Genomic DNA, 27,205 nt, shown 5'->3' on the forward strand with positions numbered 1-27,205 from the left:
GGACTTCTGTTCCATTGGAGTTTGTGTTTCTGTGTGATGGAGCTGGACTCAGAAGCGATCTTTGTCCACAAGCCTCTCCTGTTACTTTCACTGGATCTGTAGTTGGCACTGGGTGCTGGGGACCTGAATCTCTGGACTATCCATGTGAGGCCTTGTGCCTCAACAGACTTGCAACCCCTACACTCTGGTTTATTGGACTTACCCCACTCAGCTAACAGGGAGGTGAATAAGGTCAACCACCACGCCAGGGAGCCAAGGGTGCCTACAACTAAAAGCAGGAGAATTGCATCCAGCATCCATGTGGAATCTAAGCCCCCTCTTGATATAGATATGGAGTGGACACAACTATTCCAGGGTCCACAGGATGGAGGAATAGAGTATGGATTAGAGTGGACTTACTGATATTCTATTCATGAACTATTGTGATTAGTAACTGAAGAAAATGTGGCATTGGTGTGGAGAAAGTGGCCATAGTGACTGCTGGGGGTAGGGAGTGGGAGGAAGAGAAGTGAAGTGGAGGCATTTTGGGGACTTGAAGTTGTCCTGGGTGGTGCTGCAGGGACAGTTACTGGACATTGTATGTCCTCCCATGGCCCACTGGGTGGAATGTGGGAGGTATGGGCTATGATGTGGACCCATTGACCATGAGGTGCAGCGGTGCTCAGAGGTGTATTCACCAAGTGCAATGAATGTCCCATGATGATGGAGGAGGTGGTTGTTATGGGGTGAGGAGTGGGGTGAGGGGGGTGGGGGTATATGGGGACCTCATATTTTTTAATGTAACATTAAAAAATAAAAAAAAGAAAAAGAAAAAGAAAGACTCATTCCATTCAACCAGCAGTTCAGCAGGCTAAAAGAGACTTTAGAACTAGTCTCCTATGAGTGGATATTGACAGTTCTTGCAGGACACTCTTGAGGTGAATCACGATTGATACTGATCTGAAACATGCGTGGCAACAAAATTCTCAAAGTCCGGGTCTTGAAATGATAAGATGTGGGCTTTCCCAGTCAGAGTACAGTTCTCTTCTCATGTCCAGTATCTGTACAAGTTCAAGTTCGTCAAGAACACAACTAAGAGCAACGTTGTTCGCTGCCTCTGCCCGCCCCCCACCCCCACGCCACGGCCCTGGGATGGCAATGCGCACAGCGACTTAGACTTGAGATAAAAGCGCAACATGTCCAGAGTTTTGCCTTTTGGTTTGTTCTAGTTTTGGTTTTGGTTTTGTTTGGGGCAGGGGTTGGGGGAGTTGGGCAGGGGGCCGACTAGGGAGCAGAGGAGGAAGAATGCAAGCTCCCAAACCTCTCCCCTGCCCTCCTTTATGGGGGTGTGTTCAAGGCACTGAGGAATCTTCTGAGGATAAATAGCCTCCTCTTTGCTGTTCCCCGCCAGCTCACCCCCAGCCGCGCAGTCGGAAGTTCCGAGCCGGGCGCGGATGCTAGACAGGGAGGCAGCGCCCGCGGAGCAGCGGCCCGGAGCGCGCAGGGGCAGGTGACACCGGGGTAGTCGCGGGCCGGGCGGCGGGCGCGGGCTTGGCAGCTTCCTCCCCGCCCACTCGCAGCCCCGCGCCGGGCGGGGTGCACGCGCGCCCGCGCCGGCCGCCAGAAGCGCCGCGGCGGCGAGCAGAGCGGAGCCCGCGCGCCCCGGGCCGCCGCGCCATGCACGTGAACGGCAAAGTGGCGCTGGTGACGGGCGCGGCGCAGGGCATCGGGAGGGCCTTCGCCGAGGCGCTGCTGCACCAGGGCGCCAAGGTAAGCGCGGCGCCCGCCGCGGCAGCCCGTCTGCCCGCCGCGGGACTCGTCCCACCCAAGCCGGGGACGGAGGGGGGCTGCCCGCGAGGTGCCCACCGCGCCAGTCCCCAAAGCGGCCGAGGCTGAGCCTCTCGGGCAGACCCCGAGATTTAAATTGTCGAATGTCAGGTCCCAGAGCGGCGCGTCTTGTTTTCATTTCTGGTGTGTCCGTCTGCCTCCTGATCCGCGCAGCACCTCGATTCCTGTCCTCTTGTCTATAGGTAGCGCTGGTGGATTGGAATCTTGAAGCAGGTGTAACGTGTAAAGCTGCCCTGGATGAGCAGTTTGAACCCCAGAAAACTCTGTTCCTCCAGTGCGATGTGGCTGACCAGGAACAACTGAGAGGTAAGACAGGGGAATCAGCTCATCAGCGCGGAACACGCCTCGAACAAGCAACAACCTGAAGGCAGCGCGGGCCGCGGTGTGGGCAGCTCAGCCCCTCCCGAGAACAGCTACGTCCAAGCTCCAAAAGATAGCTTTCCTCCCGACACGCCAATAGCCATAAAATGTAAGGAAAGCCAAGGCTGCTTGAGAAATCCTTTTATTTTAGTCATTTGGCAGCACTTAAGGTAATCAAAATTCCTTTGTGTATTCAAAGACAGTGCTGCTACAGTCATTATTAAATAATTAAAATTGCAGACTAAACTTGGGAAGGTATATATAGTATGCCAAAGGACCGTGCCAAACAAGCTTCTCCCAGAAAGCTGGAAGATGCAGAGTCTAATGTTAACAATGCAATGTAGCCTGTTTTTCTCCTAAAGCATATTAAAATACAAGTTCAAGGCTCATCATCATAGATATGCTAGATGGGTTTAACCAGCTGTTCTCTTTGGTTTTCCCCTGTGAGTTGGTACTTGAAAATAAACAAATAACTGTACTGCAGTGTTTGAATTGCGGAAGAAAAAGTCTCTACCAGACTTTCCTCAATGTTTTCCTGTTTCCCTCTACTCAAAACAGACCACTCTACATATGAAATAGCAGGGGCAATATTGGCATAGACAGTAAGCAGATTTGGTCTTCTAGAGGCCCAGTAGATTTGCCTAGAATGCATAGCGAAAAAGGAAAATAAAATATTTGTATTTCACAAAGTTTTGTTCAGAGAAGCCTGAATAAATTTTAGGCTCATCCTTAATCAAAGGTTCATTAAAGTCCTATAAAAATCACTCTAGTGCTCTTGTTATTAAAAGGACACTAAGGTATGAATTTCCTTTAAAATTTGTTCTGTAAGAGGGTGAAAATGGACTGGTGTGTTCAAGGAAGTCTTCCCCTACACTTAAGGGAAATTAGTTTGAAGGAGATTATGCAATTAACATCTGAAATTGCTAATAAAGACCTATAAAATGGACTACAATATGAGAACAGATCTGTACACTCAATACTAGTGGAACATATTTTGCCAGAGGATAAGATTTTGTGGACTGCACATGATAAATTTTGGACCAGGTATAGGTATGTTGAATTCCAACATCCATGCTGATGAGAGAGGAAACAGTATAGATAATCTGAAAACCATCTCCGTCAGAATTTATGTAATTTCACATATGACATTTAACCTTAATTGTTTTACTTCCTGATATTTAAAATTAGTAGCTTGGCTGTAAACACATTCCTTAGGGATAAGTGATTGTGGAGGAAGAAACTCAAAAACATAATGAGTGACAAGGAAGGAATTCTCGTCATAAGAAATCCACATGTTGTGTGGATATCATCATTGTTTTGCACCTAAGAAAAACAGCATTCACTCTTCCAGTTTAAGGATTTAATCCTGTCTACAACTTTCTGTACTATTTAGACATGTAGCCAGGGACAAATTCATTGAAATCATAAGAATAGCCAGGTAAAAATGTTCTTAGAGATTATCTAGACATAAACTCATTTTACAAATGAACAAATTGCAACACAGAGAGTTTGGGTAAAGTATTCAGAGTATCACAGCATATACATGTCAGAGCGAGGGCTAAGTGTAGGTCACCTGAACCCAGGTAATCAGTGATATGTAAGAAAGAAGATGGTATATTTTATACTGGTGAAGGGAAAGTATAAGGAATGCAGTAAAAACTAGGATGAGAAAGGAAATTAAAGAAGAAGCAATTAGACAAACATATTTAACAATTTTTCTTTACCATAGGGCTGTTGAAGTGAGTTTTTAAAGAGTAGAACAGACTCAAATGGAAAGCAAGAAAAATAATTTAGTATTTCCTAGATTATTTTCTACTGCAGGACCTTTGCTTCCTCTAGTAGAGAAATCAATTTGAAATCATAAGGAGTAGTTAAAAAATTTTATGCAAAAGTAAGTCAGTTTTTATTTTTGTTGTTGTTATTGTTTTCCATTCCAGTACAGTGAATATAAAGGGTGCATATTAGAAAGTCTTGATGATGTTTTTGGCAATTGACCTGCATAGTCATTTATCCATTTGGGAACTGATTAATCCATGTCCTCCCAAATCTGTCTGGTGGTTTTTATTAATTCCAAGATTTTGTTTCGATCAAAATAAAATTTGTGTTGATCTAGTTTTTGAAGTAACTCATACACTGGCCTGGAGATCTGGAAACACATTTCTGTCATGTGGATGAACAACCAAAATTGTTCTCTTTAGTACCAAGTAATAGAAATAGCATCAGTGAGGGGAAAAATCCAGGAAAACAGTTTTAACCCAGTAGAGCTGTATAAAAAGCCACTTTGAGAAATGCTAAGTTTCTTGATACTAAGATGGTAATGCATTTGTTGGACTAGCTAAGGAAGGTTTGCTAGGTTTAGATAAGTTATTGGATAATGTCATGTGTGACCTTCAGGCCTCAAAAGCTATGCAAACTTTACCATGGTTGAACCTAGTTTTTCTGGATGATAGGAAAGAGAAAAGATGAAATAGTAAACTTAAAAGTTACAGTAGTTAAATAAAACTAAATGGATGAAATGTATTTACCTGGACATTAAAAATCCCAGAATGATCATAATGGATCTAAATATACAAGAAGAAAGTGTTAATATAGCACTTTCTGGACATAATGTGGTTTATTAAAAAGGGCATTTGTCATAGTCTAAGCCACAGATGTCCAATAGCTTCTTAGGGACAGAAAGATGCTGCCTGACCAAACTGACTTCAAAGACCTCTTAGTTTAGTCTCTGAAAGTCAGCCCATTAACTTATTGCTTATAGAAATTTAATGTGAATACAGATCACCTAGGGATCTTGTTAAAGGTTAGATTCTGATTCACTTAGGGCTGTGATGGCCTAAGATTCTGGGTTTCTGACAAGCTCCGCAGCAATAAGAATTGATACTCCTGGTCCACACACCACAAATTGAGAAGCAAAACATTAAGTCACAGCCTAGGAGTGTAATCTTCACTATGAGGGTAAGATAAATAAAAATTCATTTTGTGACATGAAATATAATTTATATGTATATAGGGAAAGTAAGGAAGTATCTGTAATGTCTTTTCTTTTAATTAGATACTTTTAGAAAAGTTGTAGACCACTTTGGAAGATTGGACATTTTGGTCAATAATGCTGGAGTGAATAATGAGAAAAACTGGGAAAAAACTCTGCAAATTAATTTGGTAAGCTATTTCAGTCATGTTTATTTCCTAAAATTATTTACTAAAATGATGTTTATTAAAAAAAAAGGTTCTTGACTTACTGATATTCTATTCATGAACTGTTGTGATTAGTAATCGAAGAAAATGTGGCACTGGTGTGGAGAAAGTGGCCATGGTGGTTGCTGAGGGTAGGGAGTGGGAGGAAGAGATGTGATGTGGGGCATTTTCGGGGATTGGAGTTGTCCTGGGTGGTGCTGCAGGGACAGTTACTGGGCATTGTATGTCCTCCCATGGCCCACTGGGTGGACTGTGGGAGAGTGTGGGCTATGGTGTGGACCATTGACCATGAGGTGCAGCGGTGCTCAGAGATGTATCCACCAAGTGCAATGAATGTCTCATGATGATGGAGGAGGTTGTTGTTGTGGGCGGAGGATGGGGTGAGGGGGTGGGGGGTATATGGGACCTCATATTTTTTGAATGTAACATTAAAAAAATAAAGACAAAAAAATGATTAAAAAAAAAAAACAAACAAAACAAAATAACAAGGGCAACAACAAATCTGGGCCTCCCTCTCAGACCACCCCGACTGGCTGGGCCCCTCCCCTCAGGCTGCTAATGTTGGGCAATCGATCACCCCACAGTCCTCCTCTCTGTGGGTATCTGGGCGGAGAGAGAGAGAGAAAAGAGGTCTCCCTCTCAGGCTACCAGTGACCCACTAGTCTACTCCTCTCTGTCTGCTTGTACCTGCCAATCAATCACTACACAGTGACCTCTCCACCAGTACCTGGATGAATGGAGGGGGTAAAAGGAAATACGAAATTAAAAGGGAAAAAAAAGGTTCTTATATTCATAAAACCAAAACCATCACTGCCATAGGTCCAAGATAGAAATAAGTTTACAAAAAGTTAGGGGGAAGAAAAGCATTTTCTTTTACAAATAGGAAAAAACGTTACTTTTACATTTGAAACTTTTATTATTAAGATGAATTGTCATAAAATACTAAAAGGAAATATGGATGTAAAAACACACATAGTTCCTTGCTAAATCAGGAGTTCGCAAACTATGACCCATGGGCCAAAATGACCTGCCACCTGTTTTTATATGATCTGCAAGCTAAAAATAGTTTTTACATTTTTAAATGGTTAGAAAAAAAGGCAAAAGAAGAATAGTAAACATATTATATGACATTCAAATTTCAGTTTGTATAAATAAAGCTTTATTTGCACACAGCCAGGGTTATCCATTTATGCATTGTCAATGATTGCTTTCCTTGTACAACAGCAGAACTAAATAGTCCTGCTTTTGAATAGACCCTACAGCATTCAATGCCTAAAATATTTACTATATGGCCCTTTACAGAATAAGTTTGCTATCTCCAGCTTAACTTATTTTTTAAAAGTATATCTTAATTAAATGCCAAGAATTTAACAAAACAAGGTTAAAGTGTCAATTGGACTTAAGATTTTTATACCAAAAGTTTCTCCATGTGTGTAAATAAATTATACACTGATGGTTATTTCACTGTTACTTGTGTTATAAAGAAGGTAGAACTAAGGTATCAATTCTCTAAGATAATAATGTTGATTTTCATCCACCATATCACGGCTTTGTTGGTAATCACATTTTATAAACACACCTAACATAAGACTTTGGGGTTAAAAAAATCCCAAACCTTTTCCAAAATAAAATTTTAGAGCTGGGTTGTGCACTGGAGTCACCCTGCCCTTGGTAAGATTATTTCTTACTGGCTGCACAAAGCAGGCATGTACAAAGTACAGTGTCGCCACTGTGTGTTAACATTTGGGGTGTGGCCTCCCTGCTCCTTGATATCCTCCTAGGAGATTAAAACTCTAAAAACAGGAACCATGCTATGTTTCCCTTCGTTGCTCTCTCAGTAATCAACACACTATCTTGAGCATAGTGCTTAGTCAATAAATGTTTGAGAAGTATTAATACACTACACAATACACAAAAGAGCGGAATCCCTAAGCCCCACTTTGATAAGGGTGCAGAGTGCTCCACAACCCTGTCATCTACCCACAACCCCTTAATCAAGAAGAAAACGTGCTATTTTACAACACAAACACCTTCCTTCTTGACGTTCTGTTTAGAGTTTGTATCAAGTGTGCCTGGATTATTGTATTTCCAAGTAACTTAAAAATCTATTTATCAAGTTGCCCTCAAACTTTTTCTGGAATTCTGGCATAAATATATAATATACTAATGTACATAAATACACTAAAATATAAATGTATGTATTTGTCAGCATATAAATAGACTAAGCCACACTGTCTGGAGAGACTTAACCTCAGGAATGTGTTGTCATTCCATATGTAAACAGGGAAAAACTATCAATTTTGTCTGACCTTCTTTAAATAGCCTTTCATGGAAATTAATTTCTTCTCTGTAAGGCTTACACATTCATTGTGAGGATAATTCCTGGACACTTTATTGTTTTTCTTCTGCGACAAATACTTTCACCCTTTCTATTACAATATCGAATTGGATATTACTGGGACAGAGGATTACCCTTTAGTTATCGGTTCATCTGGTATTGCAATAAATACTAAAATTGCTTTTGGATTCTCATACTTTGTCCTATTGACTTTCTTGGACTTTTTCCTGTAAGTGATCACATTACCTGCAAATAATAAGTTTTTTCCCTCTTTGCTTCAAATCCTTTTGGATCTAATTTCTTTTTTTTTTTTTTTTTTGGTCTCACTGAGCAGACCAGAATCTCCTGGACAGTAGTTTTGATGACAGTAAACCACCTGCTCTTATACCCAAACTTAAAGGGAGTATGTTGTGATTTCTTAAATAATTATGTTTGTCCAGAGTTTTTAATTTATTTTACTTTTTGAGGAGGTACCAGGGATTACAACCAGGACCTCGCCCATGAGAAGCAGAAGCTCAGCCACTGAGCATCATCGGCAACCCTATCACGAGTTCTTGACAGACTTTAAGAAATCCCCTCTCCTAATTTTGTTATTAAATTCGGTGAACATGACCCCTACTTTTTCGAGTTGAGGTAATTCTATGATTTTCTTCATTGTTAGGATAAGGTAATGAAATGAAATATTTTTGACTATGAACCATAATTGCATTTCATGGATAAATCTTTATTATGGTATAAAAACATTTAATACTCCATTGAATTTGATAGTTAATACCTAATTTCATATATTTTTATCTGGATTTACAAATGACATTAGCTTATATTTTCTTTTTTAGAGCAATTTTGGGTTTACTGAAAAGTCATGCAGAAAATAGAGAGTTTCCATATACTACCTCCTCTCACACAATTTTCCCTAGTATTAACATTTTGCATTTGTATGGTATGCTTGTTACAATTAATGAACCAATATTACTGTAATTATGTTATTAACTGAAGTCAAAAAGTGATGAGAAATTTTGTGAACCAAGTTATCCTAGTAAAAAAAAAGCACAAATTGCATAGCAGCTTTTTCCCTTTGGCATCACTTATGGGTATTTTTAATGGCTTCTTCATTAATATCTATAGACAATTTCCTAAAGGTCACTAGCGTATAAAGTTCCTATATTCAGTACATTCATAATGCATAACGGATCATGTCTTTTCTCTGAGAAACACAGGGTGGAACAACTAAAATTAATATAAAGAAATGTGAGAAGGAAAAAAGTGTTTCACAAAAGTAATAGGATTTGAATTCTCTCCATCCTGCTGAAAAAGGTCATGTTTGTTTTAATATAACTTATATGAATAAACACCTGCTCCAAGATGGAAAGCACCTACATCATCTGCAAATAGAAAAAGCTGGGCAACCAGGGGAATTTTACTGTGACCCTTTGGCTACAACCAACTCTCCTGGTTCCTTCCCATTGATACTGGTTTTATTTTTCTTTGGACTCTGCTGACATAGGCCACTCCTTAGCCTAACCCCAGAGACTGATGACATTTATTTAATTTTACAGAGAAAGGACAAGACATAGCCTTTGCTACTCAGCTATAACTTAAGAACTGTTTACTTCCCTTCCTACCTACACCCATTGCAAGAGCAGATAAGAGTCTGACCAATCAATGTGCTTCCAACTTGATTACCTCTGTTGCTGTAATGCAAATATTTATGTGTCATTTTTACAATCACTTATTTTTAGACTCTGTTCTGGATGTATTTTGCCTCCTCATATCTTATACAATTAAATGAGTGCGCTTCTGCTGGCTTTTCAACTTTACTGTATGTGTCAGAGGGTAATCATCTAACCTCATCAAGTGTCTCTCCCTCTTCTAAATCTTAAACAGAATGATATCGATATCATTCTCATAGATCTTACCGTTTTAAAAATTTTATGGGAGTTATTTTATGAATGTGTAATTTATGCTAGTATACCACAAGTTCCTCAAGGCAGAAAACTGTTGTTCTGTCTTTAGAGTAGATCTTCAAACAGTATTTATTGGAAAAATAAACTTGCACTACATGATATTTTGCATACATGGGTATTCATCTCTGTGTTTTAGTACATCATCTAGAAACTTTCCTAGCACAGTAGTGTTGCCAAACAGTATCAACTTCCTTCCCCTTTTACTCCCCACCGACCTTACTCCTTTCTTGCTCAGCTGAGGGTACCACTTATCCCACACAAGGTGTCATAGTTTGCCAAGGGTTGCTGATGCAAAGTCCCAGAAATCTGTTGGCTTTTATAAAGGGGATTTATTTGGGGTAAAAGCATATAGTTCCAAGGTCGTGAAAAGGCTAAACGGAGGCACCTGTAGAGATGCTTTCTCACCAGTCAGCTACTGACTGGTGAGTTGCCACATAATGAAGTGAGATGGCAGCTGATCTCTTCCCAGGTTTCAGCCATACCCTCTGGGCTAACTCTTTCCTCTTGAGCAACGACGTGGGCCCACCCTCCTGGGGATCATGCTTAAGTGATTCTGTAGTCCTCTCTCTCCTGGCATAGGGCTTGTTTCTTTCCAGGCCTCCTCTATCAGTCTTGACTGTCAAGCTCTCATTCCAAGTTCAGCTGTAAGCTAGCCGGCAAATGGCTCATCTCTCCCCAGGGCTTCAGCTGTTTGAGCCTCTTCACATGGAAGAGTCAAAACGGCAGAGCTCTCCCTTCTTGTGTCTGTCTGAGTAATTGTCCGTTTATATCAGACCCAGCAAGGGGGCGGAACTCATTCTGAGCCCTGCCTCACTGAATTAGTCCATTAAAAAGCCCTACAGCAATCTTCACAGGTAATCTAATCAAAGCCTCCTCAACTGAATTTAATGCAGTTGAAGGGCATCACAACCAGAGGAATAGATTAGTTTACAGATATCATCTTTCCCTTTTGGGGATTCATAAAATAATCTCAAACTGCCACACAAGGGATACACAAAACCTCTTCACAATTTTCACAATCTTTTTTTTCCCATTAGGTCATTCTGTTGTTCCTTCTAAAGTCTGAAGCTAACAGCAGCAGCTGTATTTGTAGCTACTAAGAGCACACAAGGAATGTTCAGGAATAAATGAGTCTTTGTAAAAACTAGCAAAAGTCACTCTGGCAATTGGGTTGAGGCAGACTTAACTGAGTTTTGATAAAGCTATCCAGTAGTGTACTTCTTTACTTTGCTGAAGCTTTAATAAACCAAAATACCTTGCTCCCCCATAAGTGGATTTATAATCTAATTTGAACATACGAATAAACATGCATTCAATCCTTCTGTGCCAGTGTATTCAGATAAAAATTAAACAAAGTGGATAGCTGTTGCTGGTGATTATTTTTTAAAAAATACACTAGTTGACTAAAGAATTGCATTGGAAAGGGTTATGCATTTGGCACTAGTCAATACTAGATTTGAATCCTGAATCTACAATTTATTAACTGTTGTTTGATTTCTCTGGTCTTGGATTTCCCAGTTTGTGAAAAAGGAAGTAGTCTCCTTTCCTCTAAGGACTGGTAAGCTTAAATTAATTATAATTCATGTGAAACACCCAGCACAGCGCTAACTCAGTGAATTACATTTACATTCCAAAGTATCAAAACCAACAATTTTTCAATCCTGGTATCTCATTTCTATATATGACATGGGTTTCTCTGCTCTATGCTATCTCTAATGAAGGACTGAAGAAATAAATAGAAAGAGTTGTCAAATATTTTCCACTGTCAACATAATTTCAATTTCAATTTCAATATTACATAAAAAGTTGTTTCTTCATGACCAAAAATATTGACTAAGAATGGATTAATTAGATCATTTTGTTAATAATTGAATTTTAATTTATTCTCTGATTATGTGAAAGTCATCATAGGATATTCTTTTCTAACTACAAAATTTTAACTACCCTCACAAAATGGGCTAAAATAAAATGATAGATGATAGCTATTTTATGTTTATAGCTAGAATATGTCAGTGGTTTCCATTGTATCTTTTTCCTGGATGCTTGATATAATGATCCATCTATAAGATCCATAAACATTGACAAAGGACAAAGAAATATTTATAATCTTAACAGGAAACATTTTATTCTACGGTTCTCTAACAATTCCTTTAGTATATGATTTGGGATAAGGAAAAGATAGTTAGAGTAAAGAACTGAAAAAATATCATAATTGCACAGCCAGATTAGACTTTGTCCTGTAGATTCATCCTAAGAATACTTTTGTTTGAAGAGATACTCAGTTCACCCAATCATGGACAAGAAAAATAATTCCTTGTGCTCTTCCACCAAAGACTCCAAATAAATCCTGCTTTTCTTAAAAACTAAAAATAAAGCTTAAATATTTCCTAATTTTCCATTTGGTTGCCTGTTGTAGATGTTGAAAACGTTTCAAAAGCAAAGCTGTAAATACCTGAGAATAAAAGCATAGCGCCAATTCACCTAATAGAAATTCTGTTCAGACATGCTGGAGACTAGGGCAGAAACCAACAGATTCTACCTGACTTCAGTAATTTCAGCCATCTACATTTTTTCATCTTATATAAACAGTTAATGTTTTGTTTTTCCTTTTTAAAGGGATTATGTGGAGATTTTACTCATTCTCCATAAGCCTACTTAATATCAAAACTGACACATGGCTTAAGTGAATAGATCTTCAATTTACTTTTTTGTTCTAGAACTACTATTAGGCAGGAGAGGCAACTTGAATGCATGTCAAGAAAATTCTAAAAGGACTTTTCAAAATCTTCAAAAGAAGATAAATATCAAGATGTGCCCTCAGTTTCAGACTCATATCTATTGTGTCATTTTTCTCTGTGGTATTGTAAAGCATGAAAATAGTTGGAATCAGGATGATAAAAAGAAATTTTCACTATTCAAAAGTCTGAGTTCAAAAGAAAAGGGAGTTCTTAAATCTAAAGAAGAAAATAAGGCTTCAAATGTAAGTTTACATCTCACAAGTTTTTGGATGCGATGAAGTTCTGAAATGCTAGAGTAAAAACAGGAAAAGTGTCTGCACATGGAGATAAGCAGGAAGGCAGATTAAGCTATTAAAAGGGTAGTAGTACAAGTGATGATGAATAAAATCAAGTGAAAGATAGACGGTACTGAAGAAGATTTGTTCAAGTAACAGAAAATCCCCAAACTGCATTAAACAGTTCTGTGATCTCACATATAATGGAGTTAGATTGCTGAATCTGCAGCTCAGTAACATCATCAGGATGCAGTTGCTTTTCATCTCTCCTACCTGCCATCCTTCATGATAGTTTCGTCTTCAGGGTGCTAGCAGTAGGTCTAGCTTACACACTCATTGACAGCAACATAAAGTGGATAATGGTTTTCTTAAGAGCAAGAACACTTCTCTCAGCAGCACTCTGCCTCCCCCAAGCTGCCCCATCCCCATCCACCAGCTGCCCTCCCTTCAGGTCTCACTGGCCAAAATGTGGTCTCATGCCTGTTCCTAAACCAGTCACTGGCAAGGAGAATGGGATTTCTATGACTGAATGAAATTTATCAGTGTCTACATTAAAATGGAAAGATCACTTTCCTCTGTTTTACAGGAAGCATCAGTAGATACAAAAGCAAATGAGAGTTATTAAAAGAAAAAAGAGGGAAATAAAAACTGTCAGAAATCCAGGGTATTCCCTATGATATATTCCAAGAACCAAGAGAATTAAGCAGAGTATATGAATGAAGAACAACTAGACATGAGAACCACATGCTAAGAAATGGGTACATAAATTCTGAATCCAATATCAAGAAAAGAAAAAGACCCTTGAAAATGTTGGAAACTAAGTTAAAGTGACAATAAAATGTTGAAGTGTAACCTTGACCATAAAATTTCCTATTGGGCAACACAAGTGAAGTTTCGTAGTCATGGGATAAGCTCCACAAATGTTAGGCAAACAGAATCCAGGCTCAATGACTAGCTTAAAAAAAAAAAGCCATTTCAAAACCTATTCATTGATAATATTTGCAGAAATCTCCCTAGGTGTCTGTATTAGTAGTAAAAGCTTTGATGTGTAAAGAGAGGATAAAGGATAATGACCCTGTTGTTTCCCCATTTATGCCCCTGGATTAGGTTTCTGTTATCAGTGGAACCTATCTTGGCTTGGATTACATGAGTAAGCAAAATGGAGGTGAAGGTGGCATCATTATCAACATGTCATCTTTAGCAGGTAAGGACAGTTACAATGTTCCTATTATCATTCTTATGTCAGCAACTTGGACTAAAAAAGTAAATCTTCAAAGTATATTTATTATCCCCTCATGTTTGAAAGTGAAACTTTAATTTTTGTGTTTTAATGGTTCTATGGAGTTTTCTATTGCATGATATCACAAATTTTAAATATGTATATTTCAGTGATTTTAACTTGTGACTTTTTATGTTATCTCACTGTAGTATTATTAAAGAAAAAAAAACGTATATATGTTTCTAGACTCACTGTTTTTTCAAAGGCTGTTTTGAGACTCCTGAGCAATAGAGCATGTGAAAGCACCTTAGACAAAGTAAAAAGTACTAAAACAAAGCTAAGGTATCTCTACTCCCATGTGATTTTAGTAAGACCATGAAATTTTTAAATATGTATAGTTGGGATATGCTAAACCACTATTAAAAAATAGACCCAAACAAGCAATGTGTTAAAAATAGGATAAGCAATTCCTCACTCATATATCAGCCAAGGGCAAGATTCTTGTGGGCACTTCTTTTATATGCAGTCACTTGGAAAACCAGCCTGGCAGAAGCTCTGTCATCTTCACCAAGAAGCTTCCAATTACTCTAGCACTGGTGGATTCTTTTCCCTCCAACAGAAAAAGAGATCAAGGCCGGGCATGCTCTCTTTTAAAACCCCCGGCCCCGTACTGGCAAACATCAGTCCATCCACGTTCCATTATAGAACTTGATCTGAAGGCTCCATTAACTACTACCTAGTCTGGTTAATGTATTCCAGCTGTGTGCCTAAGAAGAGATTTCCTTGGAGAGCTAGTCATCCGTGCCACAATATGTAGTTTAAAACTAGATAGGATTTAATATCGGCTGATACTGTGTTACCTTGGACAGGAATTTTTGGAGCAAATTAGCCAAGTGACTTTACTTTTAAAATTCTAGGAGAAAATCATAAACAATCAATGGTTCTTGAATAGCTAAGTGAAATCATGACATTTAAGTAGTCTGATTAATATTGACAGCAAGTCTTGAATATGTGTGTCCTAAAATAGTGAGACTTCCTTAAATGATCTGATTGGTTTCAGTTAGCAATTTCCTTTCAGAAGAGTTCCCAGTTCTCACTCTGCCCTCTACCTCCCAGTCCCAGTATTATTATGGGAGTCTGATTTAGAGGTACCTGTGATTTAAACCAGTGCTTGACTCTCACAATTTTTCTCGCTCCTATGGGAAACCATTACCAGATGGTCCTTAAACCACTCTGTAAACCTGCCACTAGTAGAGATTTAGAAATCAACTTCTCTAGAAATCCTTCAAATGGACTAACATCTCTAGTTGCTTATAAACAAAATGATACCCCTAAACCCACTGCAGACCTAATTCTATCAATTTTTCAGGGTAATCTGGTTATTTGTCTTAATAGGCTCTGACATCTACTCATAAATTATAACATTTCAATTTTAAGGATACATTAAAAAGGTGAGAGCTTGGGCAATATCTGGAAGATAGATGTGGCTCTGGAGGTAGCCAAATTTTAGGCTCAGGGGTGGGGGTAGAGGCCGCGTGCTGAAGGAAAATAGGCAAAACTAAATCTACAACTTTTGAGGAAAATTAAAAGAAAAATATATAGATTATCAGGGGATTGGCAAGAAACATCAAATATTGTATTAAAAAGTGTATATGTACATATCCTGGGTTAGTGATCCAGAGAGAAATCCCATGGATTCTTTTGTAAATGGAATAAGGCTACCAAAATTTGGAGAATCGTGAACACTATACAGGAAGCCCCTTGCCTTTCTGTCATTGGAGCTGCTGATTTCATTCTCAGTAAGGCTAAAAGGCCTCAGGGTTAAATCAAATCGGGACTCCCTGGTGGAGGCCCCTCTACCTTAAGAAAAATGGTCACTTGTCCAAAGAGCATGAAAGAGAAATGTAGTGCTACCTGTTATCCAATAAAGCTATTTAAATACATAGTACCAATTTACATTTGTTGAGCACTTACTGTTTACCTGATATGGTTTTAAACTGTGTGCATTATCTCACTTAATCCCCACAACAACTTTGTGAAACCAATTCTGTCATCTCCATTTTGCAGATGAGGAAATTAAGGCAGGAGAGTTTAAGTGTCTTACCCAAATTTACACAAGTAGTAGCAGAGCTGGAGTTCAAACAAAGGCAGCCTGATACAAGGTAGTATCAGCAAGTGGATTATCTATCTCTTCTATCTGTGTTTGTCAGTGAATTCCTCTCTTTATCCATGCCTATCTCTACCTAACTGGGAAGTCAAAGAAACTGAAATCCTGTGATGGAGAATAAACAAGTGAAATTTGTTAGTCTCTTCAGGACTTGTGGGCCCAGGCTTTATTCCCAAGGCACCTTTACTACACCTTCAGCAAAATCTTCAACTCTTGCTCCCGTTCGACATACATAATGAAATCCTGAAAATATTTGGGGAGCTTACCCGAGTCACAAACCAAAACATGCCATAGGGAAAAGAAATTTAAGGCTTACTAGTTGATGTCGGCTTGGCTTGCTTAGCTAAGAGCTTCATCACACTACCGGCTGCTGGGTGTTAATTCTCTCCTAACCTCCCTCAGGTCCAAAATTTGGAACCATGTGTGGGTCTTTCTCTAGTCATTCAGACAAAACAGGCAGTGGATATAAATTCAAGGAGATTGCTACAGTGTCAACAGCACTATTGCCTAAATTTAATGACTATCGGAGCATTCCAAACTGCTTCTTCCTATGGTATCCTTCCCAACACACGGGGCAACCCCATTTAAAATGTTCAAGTCGCTTAAGTTTACCCATTCTGCTTCATTTGGTACAGTCTCCATTTTGGAAGGTTGTCCTTTTACCCTTAGAATGCCCAACCACCACACTGGGGCACTCATACTGTTTCCTTGTTTCCACTGGCCAATCTGGACAGTCCCTGCCCACTCACCTCCCACCCAGGACCTGTCACTAGCATGCCTTTGTCTCACAATCAGTACTAAAATGTTTTGCCTTAAATTTTATCCACTCACCAAAAGTCCCTGTTCTTCCCACAAGATTAGTTTGAAAAAAAATTCAGGATATTCTATTAATGGACAAAGGAAAAAGAGGACTCCCTCAGTTTTTACCCTTTCTTCAGAAATGGTATCAACCGTTTTATGCCCTTGAAGTTATAGCATTATAGGTAGAGGTCAAAGGACCAAAAATATCTGAGAAGTTACCACATTCGAAGTATTCTAGTGGTTGCCTCTTCTACGTTTTACAAATCTTTCCTCACGGTTTCTTTCCGTTTTTTCCCTGCTGCTCACATGATTAAAGGAATAGCTATGGGTAATACTCAACTCAGTCAGGGTTTAGCCTCACAGTCTCTTACACAGATTCAGTGGAGTCTTTCACTGTCCTAGTAAAATCTTAAGTTGACACACTAGTTTGGACACAGAAGTTAATGAGTAATGATCACTGACGTAGATGGAGGGTCAAATGCAACCAGTAAGTACAGCAAACAGAGGAGTTGCTAAAGTGGAGAGTGATTCAGTCCTCAGGGTACTGAGGGAAGAGGTGCTCCAGTCCAGAGCCCCAGGACTCGTTCTAGCCGTTGCTGACCACATAAACTCTTCTATGTGAGCTTTGGACTCTTAAACATAATATATAAACATGCTCATTTTGCTACAACTGTTCTTGACCATTTTTTAAACTGTGGGAAAGAGCAACAGAAAAGAATGGAGAAGTGTAGTTTAATGCAGCTGTGCTCCCCCCTTAAGTCATCTTATAATAGTCGAGTATACCTTTTTTTTACAATTTATTTATCCACCCCCTGTCCCCATTGTTTGCTCTCTGTCTGCTCTCTGTGTCTGCTCGTCTTCTCCTTAGGAGGCACCAGGAACTGAGCCTGAGACCTCCCATGTGGGAGAGGAACCCAATCACCTGAGCCACCTCCACTCCCTGCTTTGTTGTGTCTCTCCTTGTATTTCCTCTTTGTGTCTCCTTGTTGCATCAGCTTGGTGTATCTGCCCGTTGTGCCAGCTCACCCTCTCTAGGGGCACCAGGAACCAAACCTGGGACCTCCCATGTGGTAGGTGGAAGCTCAATGTCTTGAGCTACATCTGCTTCCCATCAAATATACTTCTTACATTATCAGTTGCTTCAAAATGTGGGCAAGTAAAAATAGTTCTTGTCAGAAGAAAAGGATTTTGGTGGAATACTAGGAACAGCTTTCTCAGAATTAACAAATACTGGAAAGTTTTATTAGATTGATAATTCTGGAAAGATTTTCATAATATAAAATGTAGTGGTTTTATGGAAGGATATGTCAGTTTTATATCATTTCACACTTTAAAAGTTGGCTTATTATGATGGTAAAGATGAGAAAAGGGGGAAAGCAACATCAGATAAGGTGTTCCATTATGTGGAAACCACATGATGAGGGAGTTCACAGTTGGTCAGCCTTAAACATGAACATAGATAAATTGTCACTAGTTCTCCCAATTTCCTCACATTGGAGAAGTGATGGTTGATTAGATAGTTTCTTTCTTGGTTTTAAAGAAAATGTGAGAGCTTCAGATGCCTGCTTTTGACCACAGCTACTGAGCGCAAGCTTATCATGCAAGGATTAGCATCATTAAAGTCTCAGCTTCTTTTCCTGAGTTGAATATTTCTAGCACTCCTTTATGGTCCATGTCATATGATTTATATCCATTTGGAAACAAATATGCTTGAGAATTTGGAACAATTGCTCAGTGAGCAAGTGTCAGTTTTTGCACAAAATCTTTTTGGACTTTTTACCTTTATAAAATGTAGAGATTAAAGTTGGCTCTTGTAAATATGGTCAGAAAGTGTATTAAGGCTAGAAGAACTGGTGTGGAAATGGAAATTAAATTTTATTTTTGTAAATGACTTTCTTATTTTTTCTGTAAGCATATGTGATTTGAGGATATTTTAAATGCTTTTTTTAAATCAGTATCTCATCAGTCAGTGGTTATTTGGTGTTATTAACCAGCATGGCTTTAGAAAATTTTCTCTGTTTGTGAGTAGAATTTTTCCTGCTATTGATATTTTTTTCCTAAATTTACAGTTATGACTGACATAATTCTGCTATTAATTAGACTTGGTATGTTTTGGAAACAGCCATTTAGCATTTCTAATAAAAGCTTGCACAATACTGGGCCTAGAATAATTATTGAAAATTACTGTTCTTAATTATTTTTATGTAACATATCCATTTTTAAACACAAATAAAAGACCTCTCACAATATTAAACAAACTGGCATTTCTTTAAACTAGCGACTGTTCTCTCATTGTGACAACTCTTTTTGTCTTTTTGTTGTTCTTGTTCTTACTGTTTCTGGTAAACTTTTTTTTTTTTTTGGTCTTAGTGTTTACTTTTTATTCCACTGGCTTGTCTAATATGGAAATAAAGTTTACTGGTAAATCTTAAATCCTTAACATTGAGACAAAACAATATCCCTGTACTCATACTCATGGAAATTAATTTGCAAAGATTTTGAAAACCCAGATTCATTCCAACAGCTAGTCATGTAGGTGTCACAATGGCAACTACTCATGAAATCTAGATGAAATGATCTGACTCTTCAACCAGTGAAAGTCCACCCTATCCAGCACCACTGCTTCTCCCATTGATTTTATACAATTCAATTGAGTATATTTTAAATATTGCTTCATTATTCTTTGCTTTAGATAGGTACTAATTACATGGTTCTTCAAAGAATGGACTTCTATAAAATCCTCTGAATTAGGATTAGCAACAGTTACCAGTTTGCCAAAGTTCAAAAACCAAACCAAGTTAAGGCATTGTACCAGAATTGTAGCATTTTAGTACAAAAGATACATTCTCATAAAAACATAAAAGTTGAATAGATGAGTAAATAAGTCAATAAAGCTATATTTTGAGATGTTTCTTTTTAAGAAAAAAATGTTTAATTTATATTTATATGAAAATAATAGCAAATAGTAGTGCCTAAACTGTGCCAGGCACTATTTTAGACATTTTGTACATTAGCTCTTTCAAAACTCACAGTAGCAAGTAGCTACTGTTGCTACCCTAAGTTCACTGGCAGTTTCTTCTCTGAAGCTAACATAAGTCATACCTGGTAGATTCAGGAGTTGCGCTCAGTCAGCCTAGCATCCAAGGTCCAAACCACTATCCTATAATCCCTCTCAACAAAATCTATTCAGAGGAATTTTTTAAATTAGAGAAGTTGTAGGTTTACAGAAAAATTATGCAAAAAAAAAAAAAAGTTCCCATATACTCCGTAGTGTAATTAACACCTTGCATTATTATGGTACATTTGTTACAAATGAAGAAAGAACATCATTATAATTGTACTATTAACTATATAGTCCATGGTTTACATTACAGTTCACTGTGTTGTACATTCCTATGTTTTTTTAAACTATTTTAGTAGCATATATACAACCCCAAATTTCTCTTTTAGCCACGTTCAAATACATAAGTCAGTGCTGTTAATTACATTCACAGTGTTGTGCTACCATCACCACCATCCATTACCAAGACTTTTCCATCACCCCAAAAAGATTCTGTACACTTTAAGCCATTAGTAGCCTCTACTTTCAAACAGGTAAACTGAGATATAGATGGTCAATTTCTACATTGAGAGTCAGTTGGAAATGGAAGCTTCCATTTATATAAAATTCTAGAAAATCAGTGGTTGCTTGGGAAGAGGGGAAGGACAGAAAGGAGGCATCACAAAGGGGTAGGAGGAAGGCTTGGGGTGATGGTTCTGCACATTATCTTGATAGTGAGCTTTCATGGGTATACACTAGAGTCGAAACGTACCAAATGTCCACTTTAAATATGCAGTTTATTTTACGTCCGTCGTTCCTCAAAACAGTGTAAACAAAAACAAGAAAGAAAGAGGCAGCCTCATTTCTGAATGTATGAAATTGACTTCTTCTGCCTTTGATATAATTTTAGAAAGTGAAAGCAATGCAAGGGTGAACATTTTACAAGACAGCAGTGAAAATGTCATTAGCGTGTCAAAAGAAGGCTCATAAAACCAAGTGCCACTTAAAAAATGTGAACAAATTATATCACAATGTGGTTGTACTTACAATTCTTTCTTTAAAGGAATTTGTATACTTTGTGCTTGCTTTTTAACAAAGGGAAAAAAAACAGCCCATGGTTTATTTCATATCTCTAACACTTGGGGTTCAGAAGTTCAGCTCCGCAGCATATGTAACAGAAATTCATCTTTAACCACATTTATGAGTGGTGACCTTGTGTTTTTTTGGGACCGGGTCAACTGTAGCTTATCTCTGGTAAGGCTCCCCCTGCATTTCCTGCAGTCCCACAACCACTGTGGCCTTTGTCTCATAAACATTTGAGGAGTTGGGCAAAGTAGAGACTAACTTACAACAACAAGTAACAGCAAAGCCTGGGGACACCTGCTTATTCCCTTCATCTCATGCTCCTAAAACACCTGTGCACCCTGTGGAGCTTTCATAAATTCTTGTTGACTGACACTGACGAACTTAATTAACTTACACATTTAATCTGACCTAAAACAAAACAAAAAGAAAGCCAACAGATTACAGTACTTTGAGATCACTGGGTGGGAGCACTACGTGTGATCTACCATCCTCAGAGATTTAAAGTGCTCTTGAGCAAACACACTTTATAAGTTGAGAGCTGGCAGGCATCCAGGAAGTGGGTAAGGTCTGCGTTTACTGCTGAACTCTGGCACAGTGCACCCGACTGGTGGTGTTTTGGAAATAGTTACTTTGGTGGAGGTAAGCAGGTCTTAGCAGAATAACTTAGTATTCCTAGCATGGCATACATATTAATAACATTCTAGTAATCTGGGATCATGGTTTCTTGACTCAGGAAAATCACAAGTTTAAAAAGAGATGTTAACATGAGTTAAAAAACTGACACAGATGACTAGGGTTAAAAGTAAGAGTGTTGATTAGATGGGGAATTGACAAGTGAGACATAAGCTTGTATTAGTTACTACAGTAAAACAGATTTTTCTGGGGAGCAGATGTGGCTCAAGCAGATGAACACTTGCCTTCCACATTGGAGTCCTGGGTTTGGTTCTCAGTGCCTCTTGAAAAAACAAAAACAACAAGCAAAACAAACAAACAAAAATTCACAGCAAATAATATGGCTCATAGGTTCAGTGCCGGCTTCCCACATACATGGTCCCAGATTCAAGCCCCAGCCCCATACCTCAAAAAATAATAATAAAAATAGATTTTTCTTAATTTTTGTTCTTTTGTTTCTTGGAAAGATTGAAGCTGAGCTGAGTGTTAGGGGAAAAAATATAATACTTTTCCTCCAGACCATGAATTAATCAGATTCTTGAATGTATATGTAGAAAATTAAACGGATTCTAAAATTGATTGAATTGTTGACTACGTAATTATGAAAGGGAATAAAATATGACCATAAATTTTTATTTCTGATTTTCTTTTCTTAAGTTATAGGCAAGCAGATCTAAACATCTTCTACAGATTACAGAACAAAAGGTTAACTTTCAATTTTCTTAAATCTTCAGAAGAATCATTCAACACAGACTGATGACAGCAAACTGCATACTGCCTTACAGCAAAGAGAAAAATAATCTCATTGTCTCTCTTAAGCTATTTCGTATCCTTTAGGGATTTTGAAGCCCTAAAAATGTAGAATATATGCTTTTTAAAATCCAGTCTTAAAGCTAAAATTTAGTGGTGATCTATTTGATTTAAGGCTAATTCTCTTTGGATTTAACAGATCACTGACTTCTCTTGACAGAAAGTCAGGGAGGCAGAAAAACTTACATGTCACTCTTGGCTGTATCCCTAAATATAGGAGGTTCTGATGGGGAAAGGCACAAATTATTCATTTAAATAGTCAGTAATGGGTATAGTCTGTTTATTTTTAAATCAAATTGTTTAAATCTTGTGTCTGTTTATTTCAGGGCTCATGCCTGTTGCACAGCAGCCTGTGTATTGTGCTTCAAAACATGGTATTATTGGATTCACACGCTCAGCAGCGGTGAGGATATAACAACATTTAGCATCTCTTCTTCTCTTTTACATACATGGGTACTATAAAGTAGAAGGGAATAAATTCAGAATTCAAAACATTGGGACAAAAGATAAAAAAATAGTACTGCACATCAATCTTTAGACTAAAGAATGGTTTTCAGATCACATAAAGGACCAAATAAGGAACAGGTTTTTTTAAAAAATGAAGTAAGTTCTAAAAATAGATCTGTTATTAAAAAAAAAAAAAAACCCTAAGGATAAACAATAGAGAGATATTCTTTATTTTAAAAATTCCTTCCAAATTTAAAATTATTACCTTCAGGCTTCCTTAAGGAAAACATACAATATTCTCCAGGTATTATTTGTCATTGGGGATACAAGAAAATGAGCCGGGGCCTGGGCTCGGAGGGATGTGCCGGGCCCGGCGTTCACTCGATGCAGAGGCCAAGAACCTTGGCCCCTTGGAGAGCTAGGGTGAAAAGGTGCACAAGGCTTAGAAAACTATTTTAGACCTAGTCTGCCACCTGCCCTGGGAGTCTGAAATGAGAACACTTGCTTTTGCTTTTTTATAGTAACTGGTAAGTGGCAGTTTAAATAGCACCTGGTATGCCAGGGGAAACTAGCATGAGGTACAAATGAAGCTAGAAGCTGGGACAGACCAGAAGGGTTTGTGGGTCCTGGTAATGAGCTCAGATTTTATTCTAAGTGTATTCGTCAGAGAGTTTTTTAAGCGAAGGAGGGACAAGGTCAGATTTCTGTTTTAAGAAGGCCATTCCGGCAGTTGTAGGGAGCATGTGTTAGAGAGGACAAGTATAGAAGAGGAAAGAACAACTGGGAGGCCCCTGCAGCGGTTGGTGTAGGTGACACAAGGAGAGGGGCCAGAGAGATGAAGAATATTAACCGCGGAAGAAATAGAGAAAACAGAGGCTTCAACATTAAATGTGAAATCAGAAATGAAGATAAGCCGCTCTCGGATTCTTAATTTAGAGAGATTGGATATTTTTATGTAAATTGCAAATACAGTCTTTAATTCAACTCTTTATGAACATGGAAAGCTGTTTTATGGCAAAGTCAGTCTTAAAGGCCAGGAGTTTCATATTTAAAATGACAAAATTGGAAACGTATTTTTTTGCAAACGGTTCACATAAAATTAATAATTCTAAAATTAAGCCAAAGAATGTTGGTCTGAAAATAGTTAAGTTGTCATGCTTGTACTTCAGTGTTTTGGTTTATTAAGAGGACTTTAGAATCAAAGTCATAAAAATAATATTTTCAAGCAAATATTCTGTTATATAACTCTAATCTATGAAAGAAAAAATGGAATATTAATTCTAAGCCTCCGCTTCTTAGCTTCAAGTTCTTGCACAGTTCAGTAGATAAGATTAACTTAGTAAATATATATTTTCAGGAGTTGCCCAGTACTTGGTGAGACGTTCAGCAATTTATTTGGCACTTTAGATGTGTGTTCTTTTACTTGCCTTCTGCTTGCCAGGAACCCTAGTGTCATTCCCACATAGGATATCTGCCTAGTATTTTTCACAACATAGTCTTTCAAATAGCTTTATTTATCATTCTAAGTTTACCCGTTTCCATACATTTCTAAAAGTGCTGAAACCTGCCACCTTTTGCTTCTATTGGCAGATGGCTGCTAATCTTATGAAGAGTGGTGTGAGGTTGAATGCCATTTGCCCAGGATTTGTTAACACGCCCATCCTCCAGTCCATTGAAAAAGAAGAAAACATGGGGCAATATATAGAATACAAGGATGATATCAAGAACATGATGAAATACTATGGAGTTTTGGAGTAAGTAAAACTATAACTTCTTTATATGATGGAGCAAAGTACTCAATCTAGACATAAGCAGTAAAAAGTGAAAAAAAATTAAGCTTATTAATAAGTTTAAGAAATTAATACAAGCTTCAAAGTTTCAATTTGGCTAACTCTGAAAGAAATGAGTATAAATGTAAAATGAGGACAATACTAAATCAAACATAGGGACTTTTGAAAGAGATATGTAAGGTGATGCACGTAAGATGCTTAGAAGGGCAACTGGTAAATAATAGTTGCTCAATAAATTGTTAGCTTTAGCTCTTAATATTTCAACTTTAATAGCCTTTCTACATAGTGAGTCTAAGAGCTATTGATATAATAAAGATGAGAAAGTAATCATTTTCTCAAGGTAAATAATGAATATAAACCCTTTCTGCCAAAATGACAGAAGGTTAGGCTTGGGGTCTACCACTAAAGTCATCATATAAATTAGTCAATATCTAACTGAATAAAAATTGGGAGAAGCAATCGCTTATTGCTTTACATTATTCTTTTGCATGTTAAAGGTGGTAGATTCTTTATAAAATAACTTAAAGTGAAATAAAAGTGTGCCTCATTCTTTTGCTTTTTTAGCCCATCAACAATTGCCAATGGATTAATAACCCTCATTGAAGATGATACTTTAAATGGTGCCATTATGAAGATCACAACTTCTAAGGGAATTCATTTTCAAGACTATGATACAACCCCATTTCAGGCAAAAACTCAGTGAATATTTCGTATGCTGGCCATATCTGAAAATAAGCACAAATGACTTATGTACAGAGCATATCTACATTTGAACATAACTTTGTTAATGAAATATTATAGCTTGAAGCTTTTCTTAAAAATGGGAACTAGAGAAATTTCCTTTATGCATTTTATGTGAGATGGTAATGTTTTTCTAAATGATTAGTTAAACAAATGGATTTTAAAAATCATGAATTATCAAAAATATGATGTGGGCCAAGCTAGGTTGTGATCTTTATAGTCACATGAAATTAAATGATTGAAACAAAGGATATTCTGCCTTTCTAAAAACTTATTTATATCTTTGGTTTATAAATATTAATGTTTTTCAGAATATCCTTTTAAAAGAATTGCTAATGCAATTAATCCTGATATTAAAGTAAAAATTCATTTTGTTGCTATGTTCATACTTTAAAAGAGGGAAACTACCTACAGTGGCAGACGTTTATCAGTAATAATTTTACTTATATACCATCTTTTAGCTGAAGATCTCAGCTCTTTAATGATGTTGGCATATAATAGGGCCAATAATTAAGAATTAGTTACAATGTGAATATATCCCAAATGAAAAAACACTGATGTATATATTGGTAAATGACAGAATGTGACTAGTTGGTTCAGCCTCTCCTCTAGGGAAAAGTTTTTCCCTTTCCTCTCTGCTCACTTAAAAATTTTGACTCCCAAATCTCAGGAATGAAACTTTTAACAGTTGGAGCAGGAAAGGATAGTAAGATACTACTATTATTAAGATATACTCATTAAGAAAAAAATGAAAAATATTTTTTCGGATTGCTTCTGTGTTTATTTCAGATAACTTCTATGCACCAATTTCAAAAGCACCTACCTTTCAAAAAAACTATTTTATTCTAATCTCTACAAGTTACTTAGTGTTCTATTGGGGAGAAGAAACCCCTTTTGTCACAGAGACACTGTAAATATTTTTGTATGCTGAAAAACATAATAAGACAGAGTTTAAAGAAATAACTATGATGTTTTGCCCTTTTTGCTGTGAGGTGCTTTAAAAGAGAATCATTAAATGCACCTGCTTTGGATAACATGGCTTGCGAGCAGTAACTAATGCTAAATAGTGAAAGCACAGGATTTCCAAATCAACCACTTCCTTCTAGAAAAATTGTATAAGTGAATCACTTTCCCTGCTGGGGCCAGAGTTCCTAACTTGGAGTGAAATCCATTCCCGTGAGGTTGATAAGGATTTTATGGAGAAACCAGAGTGTTTTCATACCTCACTCTGTTATAATTCTGCCCCAGATAACTATTGACTTCACTTTTAAGGAGAAATTTGAGTGTGAATAGCGGTGATCTAGAGTTACAAATAATGGATTTGACAAACATCAAGAAATGAACAACAATTAACATCGGAGAGCAAAAAATCGTAATTAGGCACAAACTTGTTTGTAAGTTATGACAAGTAACCAATCATGAATGATGGTGGTATGTACAGTATCATTTATATTACTCCTTTTCCTATGCAATATTGAACTTTACATTTATGGATAATATTTTTACTAGCAGCCTTCCATAAATTTTGTGCTTTAACTTAATTTTTCTTTCAAATCAATAAACTATGTAGGTATTTGAAATCAAATACTGAATAGAACTGAATAAAAATGTGTTATATGTGTTAATATTTTTACATTAAAACTTAACTTCTATAAATAGCTTTAAATAAATCCATAATGTTATATGATATCTCTATATCATGACTGAGAAAAATAAATACTACATTGGAGGGGAA

At 37.5% G+C, this 27,205-nt stretch overlaps 1 protein-coding gene across 1 annotated transcript; it reads left to right on the top strand.

Annotated features, from left to right (window-relative positions):
- Positions 1 to 1,556: 1,556 nt before the first annotated feature.
- On the top strand, positions 1,557 to 27,205 carry HPGD (15-hydroxyprostaglandin dehydrogenase). The gene is made up of 7 exons (XM_058307297.2): positions 1,557 to 1,749; positions 2,010 to 2,133; positions 5,240 to 5,346; positions 13,805 to 13,901; positions 22,819 to 22,895; positions 24,530 to 24,693; positions 25,294 to 27,205. Exons 1-7 carry the CDS (start codon positions 1,657 to 1,659, stop codon positions 25,430 to 25,432), a joined length of 801 nt encoding a protein of 266 aa, XP_058163280.1. The 5' UTR covers positions 1,557 to 1,656; the 3' UTR covers positions 25,433 to 27,205.

Source organism: Dasypus novemcinctus, chromosome 1 (assembly GCF_030445035.2).
Source record: "Dasypus novemcinctus isolate mDasNov1 chromosome 1, mDasNov1.1.hap2, whole genome shotgun sequence".
Lineage (NCBI taxonomy): Eukaryota > Metazoa > Chordata > Mammalia > Cingulata > Dasypodidae > Dasypus > Dasypus novemcinctus.